At 48.2% G+C, this 22,505-nt stretch overlaps 2 protein-coding genes across 2 annotated transcripts; both read left to right on the plus strand.

Moving 5' to 3' along the window:
* Positions 1-241: 241 nt before the first annotated feature.
* Positions 242-11,182, plus strand: rnf216 (ring finger protein 216). Its single transcript, XM_052050000.1, has 17 exons — positions 242-367; positions 1,474-1,604; positions 1,728-1,861; positions 2,026-3,219; positions 3,344-3,420; positions 3,612-3,720; positions 3,985-4,146; positions 4,336-4,447; positions 4,690-4,823; positions 4,900-4,950; positions 5,097-5,234; positions 5,596-5,744; positions 5,903-5,981; positions 8,722-8,819; positions 9,555-9,777; positions 10,268-10,337; positions 10,423-11,182. The coding sequence occupies exons 2-17, from the start codon at positions 1,538-1,540 to the stop codon at positions 10,785-10,787; spliced, it is 3,162 nt and encodes a 1,053-aa protein (XP_051905960.1). The 5' UTR covers positions 242-367; positions 1,474-1,537; the 3' UTR covers positions 10,788-11,182.
* Positions 11,183-11,835: 653 nt separating this feature from the next.
* fscn1a (fascin actin-bundling protein 1a) lies at positions 11,836-21,538 on the plus strand. Its single transcript, XM_052050001.1, has 5 exons — positions 11,836-12,872; positions 18,035-18,191; positions 19,233-19,354; positions 19,841-20,008; positions 20,553-21,538. The coding sequence occupies exons 1-5, from the start codon at positions 12,032-12,034 to the stop codon at positions 20,759-20,761; spliced, it is 1,497 nt and encodes a 498-aa protein (XP_051905961.1). The 5' UTR covers positions 11,836-12,031; the 3' UTR covers positions 20,762-21,538.
* Positions 21,539-22,505: the final 967 nt, after the last annotated feature.

Here is a 22,505-nt window from a genome sequence, read left to right on the forward strand (position 1 = left end):
GCCGAGACTTCACTTAGGCGAGAGAAGTGGTTTTCAAATAAAGTATTTGAAGACAAGTGACAAGATCGCTGGATTTAGAAATATTTTGATCAGTCAATTTCCATATAGCCATTAAACTAATACGTGTGCTGATGCTAAATACACCGTGAGCTTTGCGGAAGCAATTGTGCACAGTGTTCCAAAATTCGGAGAGCCACAATTGATTGAGAACTACATTTACCAGGACGCCATTACTGTCACCAGGCTTTGTACGTATGACGTCACTCACTTCCCCTATGCTCTTGTTTTTGCTGCTTGTTTGGCTTTTCCGCGTTCTATCAGTCCACAAAGAAGACCGTTGATATTGACATTCTAGCAAGAAGCAGCGGTATTGTCATGTTTTGTTATCTTTCTAACTAACGCTTTGATCCTATACAGCACGTGCGTGGTTTGAGACACTGTTGTGAATACTAATTTGGAAGTCCCCTAACTAGTTACCCTACTGGCTAGCTCGCTGGTTAGCTGTGCTAATTAACGTTAGCTTAGCTGTCCGCATTGCTTTTCCTTGTCTTTAAACTTAATTTGCGCGAAAATAATCGATTGTTTTTTGGGTTTTTTAATGTGTGTGTTTTTTTTTCACGGCGGCTTCCTCCACGCACGGATGCTATTAGAACGTTAGCGCTAATGTCAGCAGATCGCCGATTTGAATTCATATTTCACTCTTGTCAGCGGGTCATCGTAGTAGCCTTGATAGTCATTTCTGTTTTATCGTACAACATAGACAGATCTTAGAACTTAAGCGTTAGTCTTTGTCTTGTAAGTGCCAACCTCCGCGGGTGACGTTTCTTGGGTTCTGATGGCTTCATCTTACTAATGGAATTTTGTAAGTGACGCCAATTCCCGAGTGATGAACCACTTCTTTCAAGATAAACTAACGGAAAGCATGTAACGGCGTTACGGACTCATGATGTCACATATCGGTATCCACGTCAGAATTACTCGATGGTGTGTCTGTCTTCACCAGTCCATGTGTGACGTGCGGTCTTAATCTACTGCTACAAACATTTCCTTTTCCCTCATTTCAGTCGTTATAACATACACTTTGTTTTGGACCAAGTACACCTACTATATGAATAATAAAGTGTATGGCAGACTGACCATCCATCCATCCTCACAACTGTGAACAAATGATTAGCATGTCGGCCGAACAGTCTGGAAATGTATCATTTAAATTTGGGGTCCTCCAGTTTCCTCCTTCCTCCAAAAACATGCATATTAAGAAGCATACATTAGACCAAAATTACCAGACAGCTATATCCTGTTTTATACAGTCATGTTATTTATCTAATCACCATGAGAATATCCATCATTGTAGTAATATAGTAATTGGATTATGTGACTAATGACATTTTTAACAAGTAACTGCATCGGAAAACTATGTGAAAGTAACCCTCCCAACCATGTACTGTACTTGAACTGCTTTGTGCGTTCTAGATGGCGTAATCAAGCAGCAACTGTCTACCAGACAATTTAAGGGGCTGGCCAATTGTGTAACATCATGGCAGATGGATGCAGTGATGACGATGTCATTCACCTGGCAAGTTTCAACATCCACCGAAGTCAAGGTAAATAGGCCCAAAACATTTGAAGCAAACGGTATGAAAGTAACATCGGAATTCCTCATGACATTTTGATTGAAAATTGCCTATCCAGCATGTCTAAAAATTACAAGGAACGGGTTTGTTTAGGCTCCAGCGGCCGTCAGAGGGAGCTGATCACCATTTCTGATGACTCTGATGAGGAAACTGTGACTTTGGTACCTCGCAGTCCTGTATTAGTTCCAGATGACGACGCTGCTGGAGATGATGTCAGCATACTAGAAGTAAGTGAGAACCAATTCTTTCTTCAAGGGGAAACTCAACCCGGGATGTCAAAACTAGGTTGCATTTTAAGTGTGCATATTTTCTCGTCGGTTTATCATTAATATTGTCTCAAGTCGGTATAATTATTGAAATGTTGACTTTTTTTGCAACCTCCTTTTCCCAGCCACAAGCTCCTGCGCGCAGACATGTAATACGACCGGCGGCAAAGTGGAGTGGGATTCCGCAAAACCTTAGCAAATTCGGTGCAAATTCCGGCGGTCTTATGAGGGACCCGTTTGCCCCCTCCACCTCCAGAGACGCTATTGCGCACACATCTGCAGTTCACGCATCCGTACTCACACAAGCAAACCCAATAACGAACTCCCAGCAGCTACAAACTGGGACGCCACAAGAGATAAAGGTGGAAGCCCGAGTCGATTCTTCGACTCAAACTCAATCTACCTCCGTATTCGCTCCAGCTGTCACACAAGGTGCAGAGCACCTTCAGCCTAGCACATCTGGACCGGCTTGCTCCACGGGACAATTATTAGCTTGGCCACAGCCAAGCACGTCACACGGTGTTGTTTCAAAGACACTTCCTGCCTCCACGACGTCTCAAGAAAGGGCATGTAAAAATACCAGCGTTCAAGACAATCCTCAGGCAAGCACTTCGTCTGCACACCCGCAGCCTCTAGCCAGCACATCGACGCAATTTCAGCCTAGCGGGTCGGGGAAACTAGTAGCCCAGCTTCTCCAGGAGGAGACGTTGAACCCCGTCAACGGAGCCTTCGCTTTGATCACGCAGCCTCAGCAACAAAACAAAGCCCAGGCGACCCCCCAGCCTGTCCTGCATCCCATGGGCGGCAATCTTCCTCAGATTGAACCCCACCCCCTTGCCCAGGCTCCAGCCCAGACTCCGGCCCAGGCACCCCCGACCCATCGAGTGGCACCTAGAATACAGTCTGCAGTGCTAATAGCTGCAGCCCCTCAGAGGCTGGGACCTCCAGAGGCGGGCCACCAAATTATGCTCGGCAGCCAGGCAGCTGGGAAGGCCGGGTTCAATCCTCGGCCACTGGGTGGCACCTCGAGTGCGTTTCCGCAAGTGCACATCAACGAGAATTTAAACCACCCTGCTGGGCCAGCTCCGGCTCCAGCAGCTTTGGTTCCCCACAACAGTATACAGATGCATCAGAATCTGCATCTCGGCCCAAACCCAGAGAGGGTGGTGAACCCAGTCCCCGGTCTGGTCGCCTTCCCTCCCGACTTCCCTCCCGATCCTGAAGATTTTCCCAGAATAGAGGATGCCAGGCCTGGTCCATCCGAGCCGCATGAGAGGTTGGAGCTGCAGCACCACATCAGAACCCTCATTCGTGGTGTCGTAAGTAATAACGGACGCCTCTTTAGTTGTCATTTTCTCTGTCATTGAAATGGCCTAATTTTTTTTTGTTCTCTCTCTCTCTCTCTCTCTTTATTTCCCTCCCTCATTCTCTCTCTCTCTCAAGTTGGATCTCTTTCCAAATGTTCAAGAAGCTTATGTAGCAGAACTGATCCGAACAAATCATGTGGAAGACCTGAATGTGTAAGTCTGCGGCTCTGAAGTGATTTGCTGTTCTGCTAAATGTAATGATTGTATTATTTTCGCGGCTGCTTGCACTGTTTCACAAATACTGTCTTGCAGTAGGCAAGATCATCCTTGCGCCTGACTATAAGTTGTGTAGGGTGCACAGTCATGTTTACATGCACTTTTCCTCTGTGTGGTTTTTTTCTAAGTATCTGTAACCTGCTGTTGGAGAATCCAGAATATCCAAAGACAGAGGCTGCTGCAGCCATAGTAGCTCCCATCAGCATCTTACTGGAGTCTGGAGACAGTAACGCGGAGGTAACTGTGCCTCTGTATACAAGTAATCGGGTCTCTGAATGTGGTCCTGCTGCACCTGCAAACAGGCTAATTCCGAGAAGGCAAGAATTTTGTGTGCCAAGTACACTGTGCGCTATATAAAAAGACCCGGGAACTTTTTTGAATTGTGAAAAAGAAAAATCACGTGGCCCATTGAAGCACTACAAAGTACACTGTAACAAAACACCCAAACCTAATCGCGGTGATTATAGTCTGATGTATTTTTAACACGATGTTTCTTTTCAGGTAACGGAGGATCTGTTTGATTACGACAAGCTGGGCCCGGTCGGTCCGGAGACAATGACACAGGCCGCCGACTTGCTCATGGCAGACTTCCGGATGATCAGTTGTCAAGACATCAAATGGGCCCTCAATGCCCTCAAAGGACATTATGCAATCACACGCAAGGTGCTTATTGTTTAGTCCGATTCTTGCTCCAAATTTTATTTGATGGAAGATGTACTCACATTTTTGTTTTGTGGCCTCATAAAAGCAAGTTTTATCAACAAGGCTTCAAGTTCTGTATGTGTAAATGTCTGTGAAACTCTGATTTGGTGAGTGTATCACCAGCGTTCTCTCTCCCTCACGCCGTCTTAGGCCTTATTTGAAGCTCTGAAAAAGGTTCAAGAATCAGGCGACTCCTCAGGAAAGCGACGACGAAGCAGAATGTCCACTGTACGCTGCTACATCGATTTCCATTTTGAGCACGGTGAGGAAAAAAAGCGTGTGTGTGTGTGTCTGCGTGCGTGTGCATGCATGAATTGATTTCAAACCATACATTTTTGTGGCTTAATAAATTGGATTGTCGTATTATTAAAAATCAATTAAAATTGGCTTGTTGATTTGAAACCATATATATATTATATATATTTTTTTAATCGGGTGGTGGGGGGAGGGCAAATAATTTTTCATGGCGCTGTATCAGAGGAACTTTCCCTCTCTGTGCTGCAGGTCAGGTAAAGTTTGAAAAGAGGATGTACTTTTTGGAAAAAGGCCGACGCTACTGCAGGACATACAACAACTTGGAAGCTTCTTTACAAAAGGAGCTTACCTTCTTCCAACAGAAAGCCAAGGAATGGGCCGAGGTATTCTCATCCACATTTGTTTTTTGTAGTTTTAAACGTGATTTGAGGTCTTTTCTTTTTGTTGTCCTCTTTCCAGCATGAGGACTTCCTCCTGGCGCTGCAAGTCAACGAAGATGAATATAAGAAAGTAGGTTTTTTTTTTTGTTTCATCTTAGTTCCGTAGAAAGCGAAGTACATTTGCTGATAATTCCTGAAGATTCTTTTGACTTGACCTGTCACTTTGCAACCTTAAAGTTACATGCCCGCATCAGTGATTGCTGATCGTTTGTCCAGGATGGCCAGCTGATTGAGTGCGGCTGTTGCTACGGAGAGTTTGCCTTTGAGAAAATGACACAGTGTTCGGATGGCCACTTGTTCTGTAAAGAGTGCCTCGTCAAATATGCGCAAGAAGCCGTGTTTGGCTCTGGAAAGGTACGTACCTTCATGCCGAGAAAAAATTGTTAGGAAGGTTGACAGGAACCATTGACGTACTTACCTGTACATGCATGTCACAGTGGAATACAACCCGTAACTGAAGTAAATAATGGCCAATTCCATTCATCTTTTTTTTTCTATTTTACTGAAATGATGTTGACAGAGTTCCTAAAAATTCCAAACTTGGCTAATTGTGTCGAAGTAGTTTTAGTCTCTCATTTTTGTTGAGTGTAGACAACAGACTCTCTTGTCCCAACTTCCTCTTTCAATGGCAAACGAATTCCCAAATATATATATATATATATGTTTTTTTAATTACTTCAATGACTTTGTGTATGTGTATGCATTCTCTTGGCAGTCAGAGCTAAGCTGCATGGAGTCGGGCTGCCTTTGCTCGTACCCGGTCTGCGAACTGGAGAAAGTCCTACCAGAAAACATCCTTTGCAAATACTACGAGAGGCAGGCGGAGGAGGCCGTCGCCGCCACCTGCGCGGATGAACTCGTAAGGTAAGAGTGACGTCAGTGCACCTTTTGTTGTCGTCTCACGTGAATGGGGCTTTTGCGATGGCAACACTACTTTGTTGTAGTTGAACTCATGCTGGGGAACCTTACATTATGTTTTGAGTAGATACCTAACAGTCCTCTCACTCCCCCCCCCTCCCCAGGTGTCCCTTCTGCAACTTTCCAGCCTTGCTGGACAAAGATATGTATCTCTTCAGCTGCCCCAATCCTCGCTGCCGCAAGGTCAGTCCTTTTTCAACTTTCGAAATGAAGTCGGAGACGACGTGAATGTTTTGGTCGGTTCTGAACAAACATACCGACAGTGAGAGGTCCAACAAGAATAACGATGGGGGCAGAGGTCAACCAATGTGTGAGAGCAAGGATTGATGGGTAACAAATGGCTCCATCTGGAGAGGTCGCCGCCTCTTATCACTGCCTCCCCCCGCTGTCTGAGGAATGCTGGGGCGGGGGCGATGCAATTCGGTTTCTCAATCACCTTTATCTGGGCGCACGTGGCCCCCGTTGTTGCAACTGTCTCGAGACGAGCTCTGCATTTCAACATAGAGGTCCGTGAAAAAGTACTTGCCCACTTCCTGATTTCTGTTCTTTGCATATTTGATACCTAGCAGCCCTCTCACTTTCACCACACACTAAACTTTCAGTTCTTCAAACTAATTTTAATATTGCACCAAGACAATCATTGTGGGGGGGGAGCAGTTTCTAAATGCCAATTGAATTATTAAGGCACAAAAAAAAAAAAATCCAAACCTACTTGTCCCCATGTGAACAAATAATTACTCCCTGAAACTTGGCAGCAACAACTGAAATCAAGTGTTTGCGACAATTTGAGCTTTTTTTTCTGTCCAGGAATGCAAATCTGCTCTACAATAATGAGTAGATTTTATTGTTTTTATCGACTTCTTCCTGATGGTGTATTAGCCATTACAGAAACCATTACACAGCTTCTGGTGTGTAATTTGTCTATTTTCTCCAGTGTGTCCTGGCACTCCGGCTTCCGCAAAGCGTTCTTGTCAGCGTAATTAAAGACAATTTCATTTTCCATAGGTCTTAATGTGAATAATCGATTTTTTGTTTTTTTCCTCCGACATATGCCAGGTGACCAATCCTTTGCCCAAGGTCACACGGGGTCGGTTGCAGGCTCACCAAAGATAAGCAGTATAGAAAATGTATGGAAGAAAAAGTACCGTGTGCGCGGGTAATCCTAACGCAGTTTCGCCTTTGAAGCCGTAGGTGGAGCCCTTTACTTTTTGAGAACAACGCCTTCTCATTTGCACAGCTGCACATCATTTCAGCAAAGGCACACACACCCAACATCTTTTAGTCAGGGTCGTGCGCTTCATGTGCAGCAGCTGCAAATGGGAGTCGCAACATTTGTTTAAAATGTTCTCTTTGGAGCAGATTGGCTGAAAAGGCGAAGGCTATTTGTTTGCGGGCATTTTGCGAAAACCTCATGAATTCGACTTCCATTGTTAGTTGGTAGTTTACTTTGTTGAGTACGATTCTTTTATTCTTTTATTATCTATTATTTCTTTATTTTCCACGGTTTGTTTGGGCGGCGACCAGGGCGACGCCTGATTATGTAATTGACACACTTCGACAAAACCCGCCCCCTTTTTTTCCCCCTTTCCCCAATGCTTCAGCATTGGCAAGGCGCTCTCTCCGCACCCCTCCGCCGGTTTCCCATTGGCCGAGAGCACTTCCTGTTCGATTTCAAATGTGCCGCACATCAAGTTTGACCCACATTCTCCTCCCCTCCGTCCCGCCCTCCCCTAATGTGATCCACATGTGCTTATGAGCACATCTGAACAAGCTGGTTCCTGGCCCGCATAGAATTTCTCCACGGCAAATGTAGGCCAGTGGAAATTTGTCTTTGCCTGACAACCGCTGCACATTCGCAGTCACGTCACTGCACTTTCAAATGCATCATCATCATCGTTGAAATCTCAATGGCGACCGAGAGCGTCTTGGTGTCATGGCACAATGCAGACCCCCACCTTCATTGCAACCTCGGCTATAGGGCTTGCACCGCCTTAAAAGCTAACGTGCAGACAAAAGAGCCAAAGAAATGGAGGGGAAAAGGCATGCTATGAATGAAGGAGTGGCGACCCCCAGGGGATGGCGTGTCATGGCAGGTTAGCACAGGAGGGACAGAAGCTGGGGAGCGGCACAAGCTGAGGCTTGAGAGAACCGACGTGGGCCGCATTGTAAATTGTGAGCGGCTATGCTTTCTGGTAAACGTTGAACGGTAGGGGGCAATGGTTAACCACACACACACACACACACACACACGCACACTAACCCTCACCCCCCTTTGTTAGCCACCCTTTTTTGTCAAAGTACATTTCTGTAGCATGTCATATTTTAATGTGATTCTCAGACCGTTTAAAACGCATCACTTAAAATGTGGTCTTTTTTTTGTGGTCAATAATCTTTACATTGGTCAAAGCGTGAAATGCAAACTGCCCTCTGAGCAGTTTAATCTGAGGCCACCCTCAAGTGCATCTCTCCTCTGCATAGCCGCATGCCATCTTAAGTTTTCCTCCCCCCCCCCCCCCCCCATCCCTTCTGTCCTCCATCTGACCTTGGCTGAAAGAGCACATGCACGCAATTCCCTCCTCCCAGCCAGTCATCAATGTAGATGAGCGATGACATAAATATTGATGATGCCTGCCTCCACTTAGCTATGGATTAGCATTAGCTTAAGCATGCGCACGGACTGATGCTCTGCAGGCTGGGGCTGAAGCTCAGAGGATGGATTTGCAGTTTCTAGGCAACCGTGCACTTGGTAAAAGGGCAAATCCCGCCCCACGTGTGTACACCGCAGGGCCACACCTTGCGGTGTCTGCAGTGCAGACTGACATTTTTTTTCTCTGGTTTACGTCCAAATGAAAAAACATTTCCGATTCAAATTCAACAATTGGATTTGGGTTTTTTTTGTATGTGTGTGTGTGTTGCCGTGTAGGAAAGCTGTCGAAAGTGCCACGTGCAATGGAAACTGCATGTGGGGAAGACGTGCGAGCAAGTCCTGGAGAAAGACGAGATCCACATGAGGGTGCTAATGTAAGTGGGAACCCACGGATCACGTATGGGGGGGGTAGGGGGGGACCACCCTCTTCAGTCCTTTTAATCCTCCATCCTTTCCCCTCGACAAGCCAAAGAGGATGCTGGGTCAATTGCTCTGTTTCCTAGACAACACTCCAGGAAGCCGGCTGCTTCCCGTGGGCCCGCCAGGCCGAACTTCCTGTTTTGAGCCAATGAGCAGCTCTTCCTACTTCCTGGTGATGACAGAGACAGGAAGTAGAAACATCTGCGGATCGATTTGATTCCTAGCGCCAGACAACGAATTTCAGCACACTCGCGTTACGACTTATCTGAGGCTCCAACGGCCGTTAATAGTCTTCCAAACACATTTTGTGGGTTGGACAAACGGCAGGAGGCATACCTCGGCTCCATCAATAAAGCAGAGTGAACTGTCAAGGAGCAAAGGGCGGCAAATGTGGCTCGCTCACAGACAGTTTCCGAAACGGCCCGGTGAAAGATTTACTTGGTTGTTTAATTTCATACTTGATTGAAACGCTAACCTCTTCCCATTGATCCCAAAAAAAAAATATGGAACTTATTCTTGCAAATTACAGAAAGCAGACCACTGCCTGTCACTCCAGAAGGAGGAAAGCACTACAAAATGCCAAGATATTGCAACTTGGATTGAAAAAATCTCTCACTCTTCCCTTTGTCTGCGAGTTGCTTTTTGTTTGTCTTTTTTTAACGCTTTCGTGTCCTCTTGCGCTCACTCAGTGAGGAGCGCATGACGGCCGCCCGGGTGAGGAAGTGCGTCAAGTGCGGCACGGGCCTGGTCAAGTCGGAAGGCTGCAACCGCATGTCGTGTCGCTGTGGCGGCTACATGTGCTACCTCTGCCGAAAGCCCATCACCGGATACAACCACTTCTGCCAGCACGCTCGCTCGCCGGGCGCTCCCTGCCGCCACTGCCGCAAGTGTTCCCTCTGGACCGACCCCACGGTAAATACACACACTAGCACAGAGTATATGTTTGTCGGCTGTGAATGACGTCACTGGTTCCCAATTAGCCGGCTACGGACCGTTAGGTACAGAGCCGCGCAGAGGAGATGAATGTTGTAAAACCCAGCCCCTGCGTCAGCATACAACGAACCCGCGGTTATCGTTCCAGACTTGTGCGCTTGGCCTTTGAATCCCTTCTGTTCGCGGACATCGTGTCCCCGCACCTAAATTGTGCGCAAACGCCCCCACGCACTTTGACCCAGACCATCTGGCCCCTGTGGAGGCCCACAGTGACCTGGCTCCAGTACCGCTGGCAACCGACGGTAGCAATTAGCACCCGTGCTGCTTGTTGTTAAGGCGGAGCCAAAAAATGCCCCAAATACTTGGCGAGAGAAAACAGAGATGCTTTTTTTTTTTTTTTTTTTTGCTTTGAAGTGTGTTGGGCTCTTTTAAAACTTTAGTGATCTTGTATCTTGCCGTGTTCCCGCAGCAAGATGACGAGCGGAACATCCAGGAGATCCAGAAGGAGGGAGAAGTGCAGCTGAATAAGAAGTTTGCAGGTAAGCTTGTCTGGGATTTGCAAGGGGCAACCCGAGACCCTCGGTCACTCACTCACCCGCCAACCCCGATTTCTTCTTGGCTCAGATCAATTGGGAAAGAGAGTCGGCCCGCCCCCGGAGGACATCCATGAGAACAAGCGTCCTCATGTGGATCCGCCTCTCGAAAACCCCCCTCCCCCGCCTCCCCGTCACCCCCAAGCGGTGCAGGCTCCCCTCTTCGTGCCCCCTCACGCCCATTACCCTCCCGGCCTGCCCCAAGGCCAGATGTACATGATCAACCCGCTACCCCCGGCGCCCTACGTGCCCCCGCTGCCAAACTTGCTCCCTTTGAACAACAATAACCACCATCACCACCACAATCGTCATGCCGACCAGCACCCTCTAAATCTGAACATGATTGACATGCCCATGCACTACGGCCCCGCCCACCGCTACTTCAGGCCTTTATAACACTTACACAAGGTAACTGTCAGCTGCACCCTCTCTACAGATCCACTTCCTGTTTTCGGAGCCTCTTTTTTTTGTTTGTTTAAATGAACGTTTTCTCGGTGCGCCCGCTTTCCGGCAACCTTGATCCGACGTTAGTCCTTTTGCGTTTGTCCGAAGGAACGCGTAAGTAACTGACCGACATCTGAAGAGATACACGCTCGCACTCGGCCTTCTCACACTGAACCATGGACGACAGCTTGTGTTTTTCGCATATGTTTACAACAATAACAAAAAGCTCTGAAATCATTGTTCAATTTCCAGTTTATAAGTAAGTTTTCTGGCTAAAAAAAAAACAAAGTTGAGCATACGTCTGCCACAATGTGTTTTTCTAATAAAGTTTTCTGCCCGCGTTTAAATTTTGGTCAGACAAGTCTTTAACTCATTCAGTACCAGGATGACAGGATGAAATCCGTGTCAATTTTTTTTAACATTTTAGGTCATTATAATGTTAGTGGAAATAATAATAACAGTAGCTATACAAATGGCAATAATATATAGTTACGCTAATAATAAAACTATTTTCAGAAAATAATAAACGATCTGTGCTTACATCTAGATTCATACTGAACAAAAATATAAATATTGCAACTTTGTTCCCATTTTTCATGAGATGAATGCAAAGATCAAAGACATTTTTATGCACACAAAAGACACACATTTCTCAAATATTGGAGAAAAAATAAAGGTGAAAGTGAGTCCAGGTTCCAGTCAATATCCGGTGTGACGACCATTTTCTTCATATGGTGCATCACATCTACTGTGTTGGGTTGCGCACTTTTTTACTTTGACATATCAAAAAATTAAATCTGTCCTTTGACTTTTCCCAGGGTTTTTCTTTGGGGGGGGCTGGGGGGGGACACAAGTAATTTGTACTGCTACTCAAGTACAGAGTGCAAGTACTTTTGCAACCTCTGGAAAGTGGAATGGAGAGTGGTAAATTGCAAATCCCTTTGCCAAGCTGCAGTTGTCCAAGGGCCACAGTGGGCGTGGTTTACCGGTGACGTCACGGCTGCTTATATAGACTGCAGCCGTGGCGGCGGGCTTGCGCTGATGAGGCAGGCGGAGGACCGGGGACGCGCGTACACGGACACACTCCTCAAACAAAGAGAAGCACGCGAGGCACCGCAGCATCCTACACTTTAACAGGCCAGCAGACAAAACTGCAAACAGATTTTCCTCGCGGGCACAACCGGACCGAAGCCACCATGACGACTAACGGCGCCGCCAACGGAACCAGCGACATGCTGCAGATCCAGTTCGGTCTCATCAACTCCGGTAACAAATACCTGACGGCCGAGACGTTCGGCTTCAAAATCAACGCCTCGGCCTCGAGCATGAAGAAGAAGCAGATTTGGACGCTGGAGCACAGCGGCGAGAGTCCGAGCGGCAACGTGTTCCTCCTCAAGTCACATCTGGGCCGCTACATCGCCACCGACAAGGACGGCAACGTGACCGCCGACAGCGAGGTTCCGGGCCCCGAGTGCCGCTTCGTCATCACGGCGCACGACGACGGCCGCTGGTCCTTGCAATCGGAGGTCTTCGGCCGCTACCTGGGCGGAACCGAGGACCGCATCATTTGCTTCGCCCAGACCGCGTCCGTGGCGGAGAAATGGAGCGTGCACATCGCCATGCACCCGCAGGTGAACGTCTTCAGCCTGACGCGCAAACGCTACGCGCACCTGAGCTCCAAGGTGGACGAGATCGCCATCGACAGGGACGTGCCGTGGGGCGTGGACTCCACCATCACGCTGGTCTTCCGAGAGCAGCGCTACCACCTGCAGACCTCCGACAACCGCTTCCTGAGGAACGACGGCGCGCTGGTGGCCTCCACCGACAAGAACACCGGCTACACGCTGGAGTTTCGCTCCGGCAAGGTGGCGTTCAGGGACTGCGGAGGCAAGTACCTGGCGCCGTCCGGGCCCTCCGGCACCATGAAGTCTGGCAAGAGTCTGCGCGTGGGCAAGGACGAGCTCTTCCAGCTGGAGCAGAGCCACCCGCAGGTGGTTCTCACTGCGGCCAACGAGAAGAACGTCTCCACCCGCCAAGGTGCGTGTCTGCCTTGCGTGTGTTTCTCTCGGTGGAAATGTTAATGTGATGGCATGTTTGACTGCCCCCCAACCCCCAACACAGAGACAGTTGTAGAGGAAATTGCCACCCCCCCCCCCCCCCACCCCCACACATTGATGTGACCACCTTTGTCATTGTCACGCACGCCCTGCAGGCGCATGCCCCCACTCTCCCCCTGGTTTGATTATCCTTGGCCCGTGCACTGATTTGATCCCATTGCCACCACACGCGCACGCACTGGTTTGACCGGCTTTGCCACACGCGCACGCACACACAGATTTCAGTGATGTAAAACACCCCATCCTGTTTAAAAAAAAAGACATCAGAGCTTGAGCCCACAAATTGCTTGCTCGCAATCGTGCATTTTTGCAGAAAGCACGTGCCCTCCATTTTTCCAGACAACTGCAGCAGAAAGAATCCAACAAAGGAAGCCTTTAAGCCTGCCGGTCTGTGTGCCATCATTCACACGCAAACCAGAAGGTCCGAGTGGCACGCTGCCCGTTTGATGTTGAAAAACCGGCGAGTCAACGTGATGTAAGATTTTTTAGGTTTCGTGACTATTTAGTGGGCTTGGCTTATGCTAAGCTCTTGCATGTGTGATATCTTTAAATGATGCTGACCCAGCGTTTGCCTCCCGGGTTAGATGGGCCTGTGCTGGTTGTGTTTTCCAGCTGCACCAAGTAGATAGTAGACAAAAGCTCGTCTCCATCCTTGCTTCTCCATCGCACCTCTTGTGTAATTTCCCTAATGGCGCACCCCCCCCCCCCCCAACCTCATCAAGCATTCGGGCTGGTCTGCTGTGCATTAAAGGTCATCGTCAGGGCCAAGACTTCCTATAATGAAAAGTCTATTTTCATGAGCAATGATTTATCGCGCACGGAACAAAAAAACAAACAAAAAAAAATTGTGAGCGGTCAGATGAATGCACTGAAGATTTTTTGATCCAACCCCCCCGCCCCCGATCCCGATCCCGATCCCTCCGTGACACTCTGAGCCCGTTTGTTCAATCTCCCTGCTGTGTTTACTTGTCAATGGATCATTTATCCATTTTTTTTTCTCCCCATCGGCGCTTTCTGTTCTGTCGCCACAAAATGGAGGCCAGTCGCGGGCTCCGTCGGAAGTACACGATGGTGCTCTCCGTAGCCGGAAATGTTAAAATGGCTGTCAATGTTTCGGGAGCTTGTCTTTTTCCTGACAATCCCAGGAAGGGGAAGCCAATGTTCACTATGCCGAATGGTGGGATCATTACGATGCGCTTGAAAAAAGAAGAAAAAAAAACCAGGTCAGAATTAAACTGGCTCCAGATGTTTTTGGGCTTAGAGCTCGCTTCCCTCTATAAGCTGGCTGGAGCCAAGATGGCGGTTGAAGTGGCCTGGCTTGCATTAGTGGAAGCCAGTGTGATGATGATGATGATGATGATGTCCTTCCCAAATGTTGCTTAGTATCACGGTGCAGAGGTTTGATTCCACCTCCCCGTGTGGAGTTTGCATGTTCTCCCCGGGCTTGAGTGGGTTTTCTCCGGGTACTCCGGTTTCCTCTCCCAGATTCCAAAAATGTGCATGGCAGGCTGATTGAACACTAAATTGTCCCCCTCGGTGCGAGTGTGGATGGTTGTTCGGGGTGTCCCCCCCGCCTACCGGCCATAGACGGCTGGGATAATCTCCAGCCCCCCCACCCCACCCCCCGCGACCCTTTGAGGATAAGCGGATTGGAAAACGGATGGATGAAAGTATGTTAGGGTTCTATGACTCACTTAAAAAAAATCTGCCTGGACAAAGGGAGAAGTTTGAAGTCACAAAGAGCATCAAAGAATGACCTTGAATAGGGATCAATTTGCTCCGACATGGTCAATAGTCTCCTACCGGATTCATATCACAGCAGTCTTGGCGTTTCCCTTTTCGTCAGTGCTTGTAGCCTTCCGAAACCGAACTTTGAAAGTCGCCTCGTCTTAGTGCTCATTTCATCCTCTTGCCTCCACCCTTGGTCCTGAAATCCCAGAGAGGCCATTTAAAGGGCTGGGATGCTCCATTTTGAGTCCGTCAGCCTTCAGCTCAAATGGCTTTTTTTTAAAAGTGATTGATTTAGGGCGTGGGGGGGCGGGGGGACATCATTTCCTGTTTGCCACCGTTGTGTGACTACGGACTGGCCCTTTGCGTCTGGTTCCACACCATCCTTAGTCACATATATGGGAGGGGGAGGTGAGAGGGGGGGGGGGGGGAGAATGAGGTCAGCTTTCACTATGTCAACAATGCATTTCCAGAAGAGTGAATGAGAATTTCGCAGCCTGAATTAACGTGACGCGTTGGCTGTAAGATCCAAAGCAGATGATGTCCGGTGAATATAAACTTGTTGCCAAAAGGAAGCGGACGAGGTAATTCCCAATTTGTAACCATTCCAAGGTGGGTTTAATGACGAGTTAAATGTGGCCTGTTGCTTTGTCGGCATCATTTGTGTTGCGTTGTCCGGGGGGGGGGGGGGGCTGGTCGTTTTCATTAAAATGCCCAACAGGAAGACATTTAGCACAATTGGCCGGCTTTACAACATTTGTGGCCTTGTGGGTCGATTGATGTAAAATTCATATCTAGTGACTGGACTAAAAAACAAAAATCCTTTCACGCAGATTTATTGTGACAATTTTATATTGTAATATTGCAATTTCGTCAAACCGCTCTGAATTCTACTGAGCAGTTTCCATTTTTAAATTGGTCCAAAGAACTCTTGTTGGACTTCATCGTTCTGTTGCGAGCGCTTCCAAGCCTCGTTTCGCATCACCAAATGAGCCCTGATGCCAGTTGTGTCCTTGACCTGCTGCGGCTGGCAGGAAATGAAACATGACACACACACACACAACTCCACAAAGTGCGACTGTGCACGCGCTTTAAGGGCGGTGGGATGGGGTGGGGGGAGAGCAAGTGATTGCTGTTATCATTTGCTTGTGTTTGCTGGCTGCTGAAGGAATGTGTAAACTGAGATGTTGAAAGAGCGTCGTGTTAACGTGGGCGTGTGGTTTATGTGTGGGTGAGGCGGGGTCAGCAGCAAAGACTCCCTCCATGATATCTACTTCAGTGTAGGTTTGGTTTCCTGTGTGTGTGGTGGGGGTTGGGGGGGGGGGATCTCTGCAGAAATGCCCTTCACACCCGGCACCAGTTGAAAAATCAATTTCGCACCGTGACCTTACGTGATACAGGAAGGATGCGGGAATGTGTGTGTGCGCGCGTTTCCCGCAGCTTGATTAGGCTTTTAAAGTCGGCAAGACCCGGCCGGAGGTGTCGTGCTCCTGAATCGGAACAAAGGCCGATGATGTGGCGTCTCTCCCCGTTTGTGCCCCAGCTGTCCGCCTGCTCGGTCAGACCTGCCGAACAATAGCAGACACACACACACACACACACACACACACACACACACACACACGCGTGCGCACGTACACACTGGCAATTGAAGTGGGTACAATCGTATGCGTTCGCAGCAGAGCCGCTGCCGGCTCGCAATAAACTGCGGCCAACAATCTGGGCCTTCCTTGCCTCCGTCAGATTGGATGAGGTGGGTGGGGGGTGGGGGCAAGAAAGACGGAGAGGGGGTTTTCACTGCCTGTGTGTGCGATGGGAGGATTCTGCAGGGTGGTCACTTTGGTTCTGGTGTGCTAGTCCGGCGTCCCTTGGGAACTATTCATAAAACAAAACAAAACAAAAAAATAAACGGTGTCCACTTATCAGGATTTCACACGCGGCCGCGGACTCTCCGGGTCATGGCTTTGTCTGTGTCGGCGGTGTGTTTTTCTTGTGATATAACCTCTCTTCAAGGCTTCCTGGTGTGTGTTTTTAACAAGACGGTTTCCACACCCACACCCAAACATCGTTCCGCTTCAGTTTAGGCCACAACTCATTTCTTTTCTTCACCTGAATTTTGCTCCCCACCGCCCTCAGATGTGAATGTGCACAAGAATTCTGCCTAGCAACAAATGGCCGCGCAAACATGAGAACGGTATAAAAATCTTAGCGATTGTGATTTACGTTGCTTTATCGCGATGAATCGTGCGGAACATTTGGCGTCTTTGCGTTTAGTGTATTGCTGTTGGAAGACGTTTTGTGGAATGCAGTCTACCTACACTGGGGAGGGGGGGGCGGTGAAAGGTTCTTTGGATTGAATTCAAACGTATCTGTACATCGCTTGCACATGATTTACATAGGCCAAGCACATTTTATCTTTCGCGCCGCCCCCCCCCCTCAAAAATAAAACGATGAAGTATTTGTTTAACACATTTTGGATCAAGCGGTTCAGAAGATGAAGGAAGGATGAATTTTGAATTATGTGGAACTCAAAATCAAGTGCTATTTTTTTTCTTTTCCAGTGTAGTTGCCCGGTGGCCCACATTTCTCTCAAGTCCACATGGTCGCAATGGTGTCATAACAGTTTAATATCGTGTCAATGTCCTCAAGTGCCATTGCTTGGGTTTGAAATGAGAAAAATCGAGTGGGACGTTCCAGGACAGCTGCAGCTCAAGGTTGCCAATATAACGCTCGTCGTCGTTGTTGTTCAAGCTTGTGGAATTTTCCATTTTCATATCGCAAGCGGTTGGGCCTGTAGAGAAGAAGAAAAATGGAAAAAAAATGAGATTTGAGCATCCAAGAGCATGAAAAGGAAGGAGGCGGGGGGAACCCAAGCACATGATTGTTTTATTTTTTTCAAACAAACATTTCTTTTTGCACACATTTACACAGCGGGCCAACACAGTCCATGTTTCTCTCTCTCCCTCCGGCTAACGGTCAACCATGACCTCATAATGCACAATGGCGCGTTTTGTGCTCTCTGAACTGTGCGTTGCGTATGTACGCGAGTACAGTTGGCTATGCTAGCCTGTAGACTGACATTCTTTATTTCTCTGTAGCTCATTGTGCAGGCTGAAGGGATGTTAATGAGGTCAAGAGTTGTGTACTTTCACGGTGGTTGTGTGTGTGTGTGTGTGTGTGTGTGTGTGTCAAAATCCTTTGCTAATCCAAGCTGTCTGTTGCTCATTTAGGTGATCTGGTCCTAACCAGATGATTTGCACGGGTGTATCTGGATCATCTCCATTTGCAGCTCACCCCTCGGACGTGCCCTAATCGCTGTGCTCCCCACCCCCACCCCCACCCTCTCCGCCACAGGTATGGACCTGTCAGCCAATCAGGACGAGGAAGGTGACCAGGAAGTCTTCCAAGTGGAGATCAGCCGCGAGAACAGGAAGTGCGCGTTCCGCACCGCTGCCGGCAAATACTGGACCCTAACCGCCAACGGAGGCCTGCAGTGCACCGCCTCCACCAAGTATGTGACGGCGTGATCACCTGTTTCATTGTGTCACAGCTCTCGGTGGGGTAGGGGGGCTGGAGGGGATAGTCCATCGCTCATTTTAAGTTTGGAGTGCCAGCTGGATATTTGAGATGCGTAGGGCCTGTGTGTATTGGGTCCGATGTCGTGCGTGGGTTCAGGGGTCAAGGCCTTGGTATGTGGAGGAGGACCGATTGGATTTGTGTGCAGGCTCAACCAGCGCGGAGTGATTTTTTTTTTTCTTTCACATCTAACCAGAGTGCTGGCAGTTAACCTTTGACCCTCACTTGATGAGTCTGGGTACTGCTTGTGAGGCTCCATTGGAAGAAAAAAAAACGTCTTTTTCATTACGAGCCAAACATTTTGGGTCTTGCGTGCGCTCCATTTTAATGGTGCCACACAACTGTGGGGTTTGACTGCCCCCATAGTCCCACACACACATGCACACACATCTCCGTCAACAAATGTGACTTTCCCGCCCCCACACCAGATGACATACAAGCAAGACCGAAGTACAGATGGTAATACAGTTTTCAAAAAGGGAACTGCATGAAAACTAAAGCAATTTTTTCTTAGGGCAGTAGCACTCCTCCATACGCCTTTGCATTTTTCTTTTATTTTGAAATCCAAAACTGGAGTCTTGGCCCAGCATTCCGGAACAGTTTGTCTGCACAAGTCCCGCTAACCTTTCCTCGCTTATCTCGAAGGTGTCGGCTTGAGATGAGACGTGAATGCAGTCTTCCGCATGCACCCGCGTTTCATTTCCTCTTGGTTTATCACCTCCAAGGGGGAGAACTATTAGGGAGTGTATGAGGTGAAACGCTGGTTTGTCTCTGCGACGTGAAATGTACACCGGAACGTTTTATTTCAGCAACGCGATGTGCCAAGTGGAGGGAAAACGGATGAAGTCGCTTGGCCTCTGATTGCGCAACAGCGGAGCGCGTTTACACTCGGCGCTCGATCTCGCAGGTGCCAGGTGAACGAAAGCGCAAACCTCCCTTCCTGATGTCCGGTGCCTTTTAATTTGTCCGTCTGTAGGTCAACTAATTGCTACTTTGACGTTGAGTGGCGTGGGAAGAGGCTGACTCTGCGAGCCGCCAACGGGAAATACGTCGCCGCCAAGAAAAACGGACAGCTCGCAGCCACCATGGACTCCGCCGGTCAGTTTGATTTCATTGGCCAGCGGTCCGTAAATGACTTTGGATGCGCGAGTGCCAATTTCGCCGTTGGTGTTCAATGAGCAGATTTTCGTCAAGCTTGAATCCGCGATTCTTCCCCCATCGAAATCCTGCTCGCGAGTCTCTCGTTAAGGCCACAAATTGGATATCAGGCAGGAATGTTGAATCAACGAGATCAGAAGCTCCAGTTTTCTTTTTTTAGCCTCGTTTGATGTCCACGTGACAGCCAAAGTGTTTGATTTTGACGGATTATAGTCTATTGTTAGAAACCGTGCCTCCACATTGGAGCTTTTATGCCCCAGTTAGTCAGATCACGTAACCAACATCAAACTCGAGGCCCGTGGGCCCGATCCGGCCCGCCGGGTCATTTTATATGGCCCGCGAAAGCAAATCGTGTGCGTCAGCTTGCTAAAATCTGTACCGAAATGAACAGCCATGATGTGTAAAATGTGCCTTTGCTCCTCCCAGGTGAGTCGGAGGAGTTTATCATGAAGCTGATCAACCGTCCCATCATCGTACTGCGCGGCGAGCACGGCTTCATCGGCTGCAGGAAGGTGACCGGGACCCTGGATTCCAATCGCTCGTCCTACGACTACTTCACGCTGGAGTTCCGAGATGGAGCCTACAGCCTGCAAGGTCAGCGTGCAAAGACAACCGTGGCGCCCGAGCTCCGCGGCTAGCGCAGACACTTTGTTGTCGGACGCCTTGCGGGCGTGAAAAGGATTACGTCTTTTGTCTGTCGTGCTCATTATGGATTTACTCTTTAAAAAAAAAAAAAAAAAAAGAAGAGGGATTTGGTTTGGTTGATTATCTCCACCGAAGGCGGGGTTTTTTTTTTTATTTGTTGGCAGGATTATGTAAAAACACCTTTATTTACGAGGGTGGGGGTGGGGTCTAAATTGTTTCTTTTGACTTAGGGATTTTTTTTTTCCCCCGAAACATAAATTGCAACATTCAATGCCAAGATAAATCCCCGCATTTGTTTCATCCATGATCTGAGTCCACTTCCTGGTTCTTGGAGAATGACCCAAAAACCTTCCACATTATCATTTTAATTCCATGAAGAAATTGAAACGAGTGGCAAACAAAAAACAAAAAACAATTGAACATTTTTATTTACGTCGGATGACTCAAAAGTAGTAAAGCGCTCAACTGCTGAATGCCCGCCTCCCGTTTTCAGACTCCACCGGCAAGTACTGGATGGTCGGCAACGAGCAGGCGGTGGTGAGCAGCAGCGACGCGCCCGTCGACTTCCTCTTTGAGTTTTGCGACTACAACAAGCTCGCCGTCCGCCACGCCGGCGACGGCAAGTATCTCCGCGGCGACCACGCCGGCGTGCTGAAGGCCAACGCCGACGACCTGGAGACGGCCACGCTGTGGGAGTATTGAGGGTGTTGCAAGCTGGGGGGTTGGGGCTGTGGGGGGAGGGGGAGGGACGCAGTTGTCCCCAACGCGCCACCCGCCCTTCGCAATGTCTACTACTCCCCTCCCCCGCCTCCCCTTTCCCCACGCCCGCCCGTCCTCGTATATGATCTGGTCGTTATCTGACTTTATATTTTGAACTGCACAGAGAGAAGAGGAAGAATGGAAGAGGGAGGTTTCATCTCTGCCTCCCCCCGTCCTTCCTTTCTCTCCCTCCCTTTCCCAGCTGCCAACCTCTGTATGTTGCTATAGTTACCACGGGGCTGTGCACTTTTTTTTTCCCGCTGGTTCGCTGCTCGTTCCCCTCCCCCTCCGCCCCCCCCTCCCTGAATCATTGCTCACCCCTTCCTCGCCTTACCACCGACTGGTCTTCTTTCTACTCGTCTCTATTGTAAATTGATGTTCCTCTACTTGATGCCCCCTGCCCCGCAAAAAAAAAAAAAAAAAAGATTCTGCTTCTAAGGTGCGGGGTCTATATATCTGGCTCGAGTAGAAACAGATTTTTTTTTTCTATCAAAACCAGAATGTGTGTGTGGGTGTGTGTGTGTGTGTGTTTCCTGGGTCTCTTGATTGAGTGTAAGGCCTTCACCCGAACATGAAATGGTTCCCTTGTAAACTCGCTTCCTGTGTTGTCCTCTAGCTGTCTTTCTATTGGTCGATGGGGAGTCTTGATTGTTCGGGACCAAACAGGATGTAGGAAGTCAACGTATAGCCCTCTCCCTATTGTCCCCAGAACAGTTGGGGGGGGGGGGGGGGGGGGGGGGGGAAGATAATCTGGGCACCTCACCAGAAAAAAACTAGAAAAATAACGTGTTGGGCTCGGAGTGACGTTAGAGTCCAAGGCACAGACATTATCATGGTTAAGTGAAGTAGGGAAGCCCAGAAATGAATATTTTGAAAGCTGCTTTTTGATGATCAGATGAGCACAACGTGAGCTTTGTTATGTATGTCGACCAAGCCTTGTGATTTAACTGGATTCAACCATCGCGTCATCTCGCACAAAGCCGATACAACTGGACCACGGTGCTCGTAATATGTGTGCCGTTTGCACCAATTAGTAAAACGTTTTGGCTTTTTGTTGTTTGTTTTTTTCCTCCTGCCAAACCCAGTGAAGCATCTCATCCGTCACAAAGCACTTGAGAGCCTTTTTCTTAACCAGATCTGCTGCTTCTTGCCCTTCTTTTGTTTCAACTTTGACCATTCATATCAGCATTTTGAAGTGAGGTATGACTAAATGTTTTTTTTTGAGGGGGGGGTGCTTGTTAGTGAATTCGTAAGGTCATAGAAGGAAGAAGTGGCTTTCTACAGTCATGTAGCAGTGAAGCCAAGAATCTTGACTTGTCGGCCTGCTTTCTCCAGAGCAATCCATTAAGCGCGCCTCCTAGCACTAAGAAATGAAACATGATTGTAGGCCGTGGATTTTTTTTTTAAATAAAGGGTTAAGAATCTCCAATAACTAAATGGTTCCGTTATTGTCAGCGATACTGTCTCCATGGTAACCGAGGCTAGGACAAACGTATATGGAATGACAAATGTGTGGTAATGACTGTGCCTTACGCTTTCGTTTTGGGCAGTAGGAAATTAGATGGGTTGAAAAAAAAAAAGAAATCCACATCTTTGCTTTGTATAACTGGAACTTGCTTTTTGTATTATTTTTGTATAATTTGTTTGATATTGTGGATTCATCTCTTGTGCCATCGGTTCACCTGCA

Source organism: Hippocampus zosterae, chromosome 17 (assembly GCF_025434085.1).
Source record: "Hippocampus zosterae strain Florida chromosome 17, ASM2543408v3, whole genome shotgun sequence".
Lineage (NCBI taxonomy): Eukaryota > Metazoa > Chordata > Actinopteri > Syngnathiformes > Syngnathidae > Hippocampus > Hippocampus zosterae.

Bases quoted from the DNA above. Each gene is read 5' to 3' on its own strand.
- rnf216 (XM_052050000.1), top strand. From the start codon at position 1,538: ATGGCAGATGGATGCAGTGATGACGATGTCATTCACCTGGCAAGTTTC. The intron at 1,605-1,727 runs GTAAATAGGCCC...GGGTTTGTTTAG, and splicing joins CAACATCCACCGAAGTCAAG to GCTCCAGCGGCCGTCAGAGG. The intron at 3,220-3,343 runs GTAAGTAATAAC...CTCTCTCTCAAG, and splicing joins GAACCCTCATTCGTGGTGTC to TTGGATCTCTTTCCAAATGT.
- fscn1a (XM_052050001.1), top strand. From the start codon at position 12,032: ATGACGACTAACGGCGCCGCCAACGGAACCAGCGACATGCTGCAGATC. The intron at 12,873-18,034 runs GTGCGTGTCTGC...TCTCCGCCACAG, and splicing joins GAACGTCTCCACCCGCCAAG to GTATGGACCTGTCAGCCAAT. The intron at 20,009-20,552 runs GTCAGCGTGCAA...TCCCGTTTTCAG, and splicing joins TGGAGCCTACAGCCTGCAAG to ACTCCACCGGCAAGTACTGG.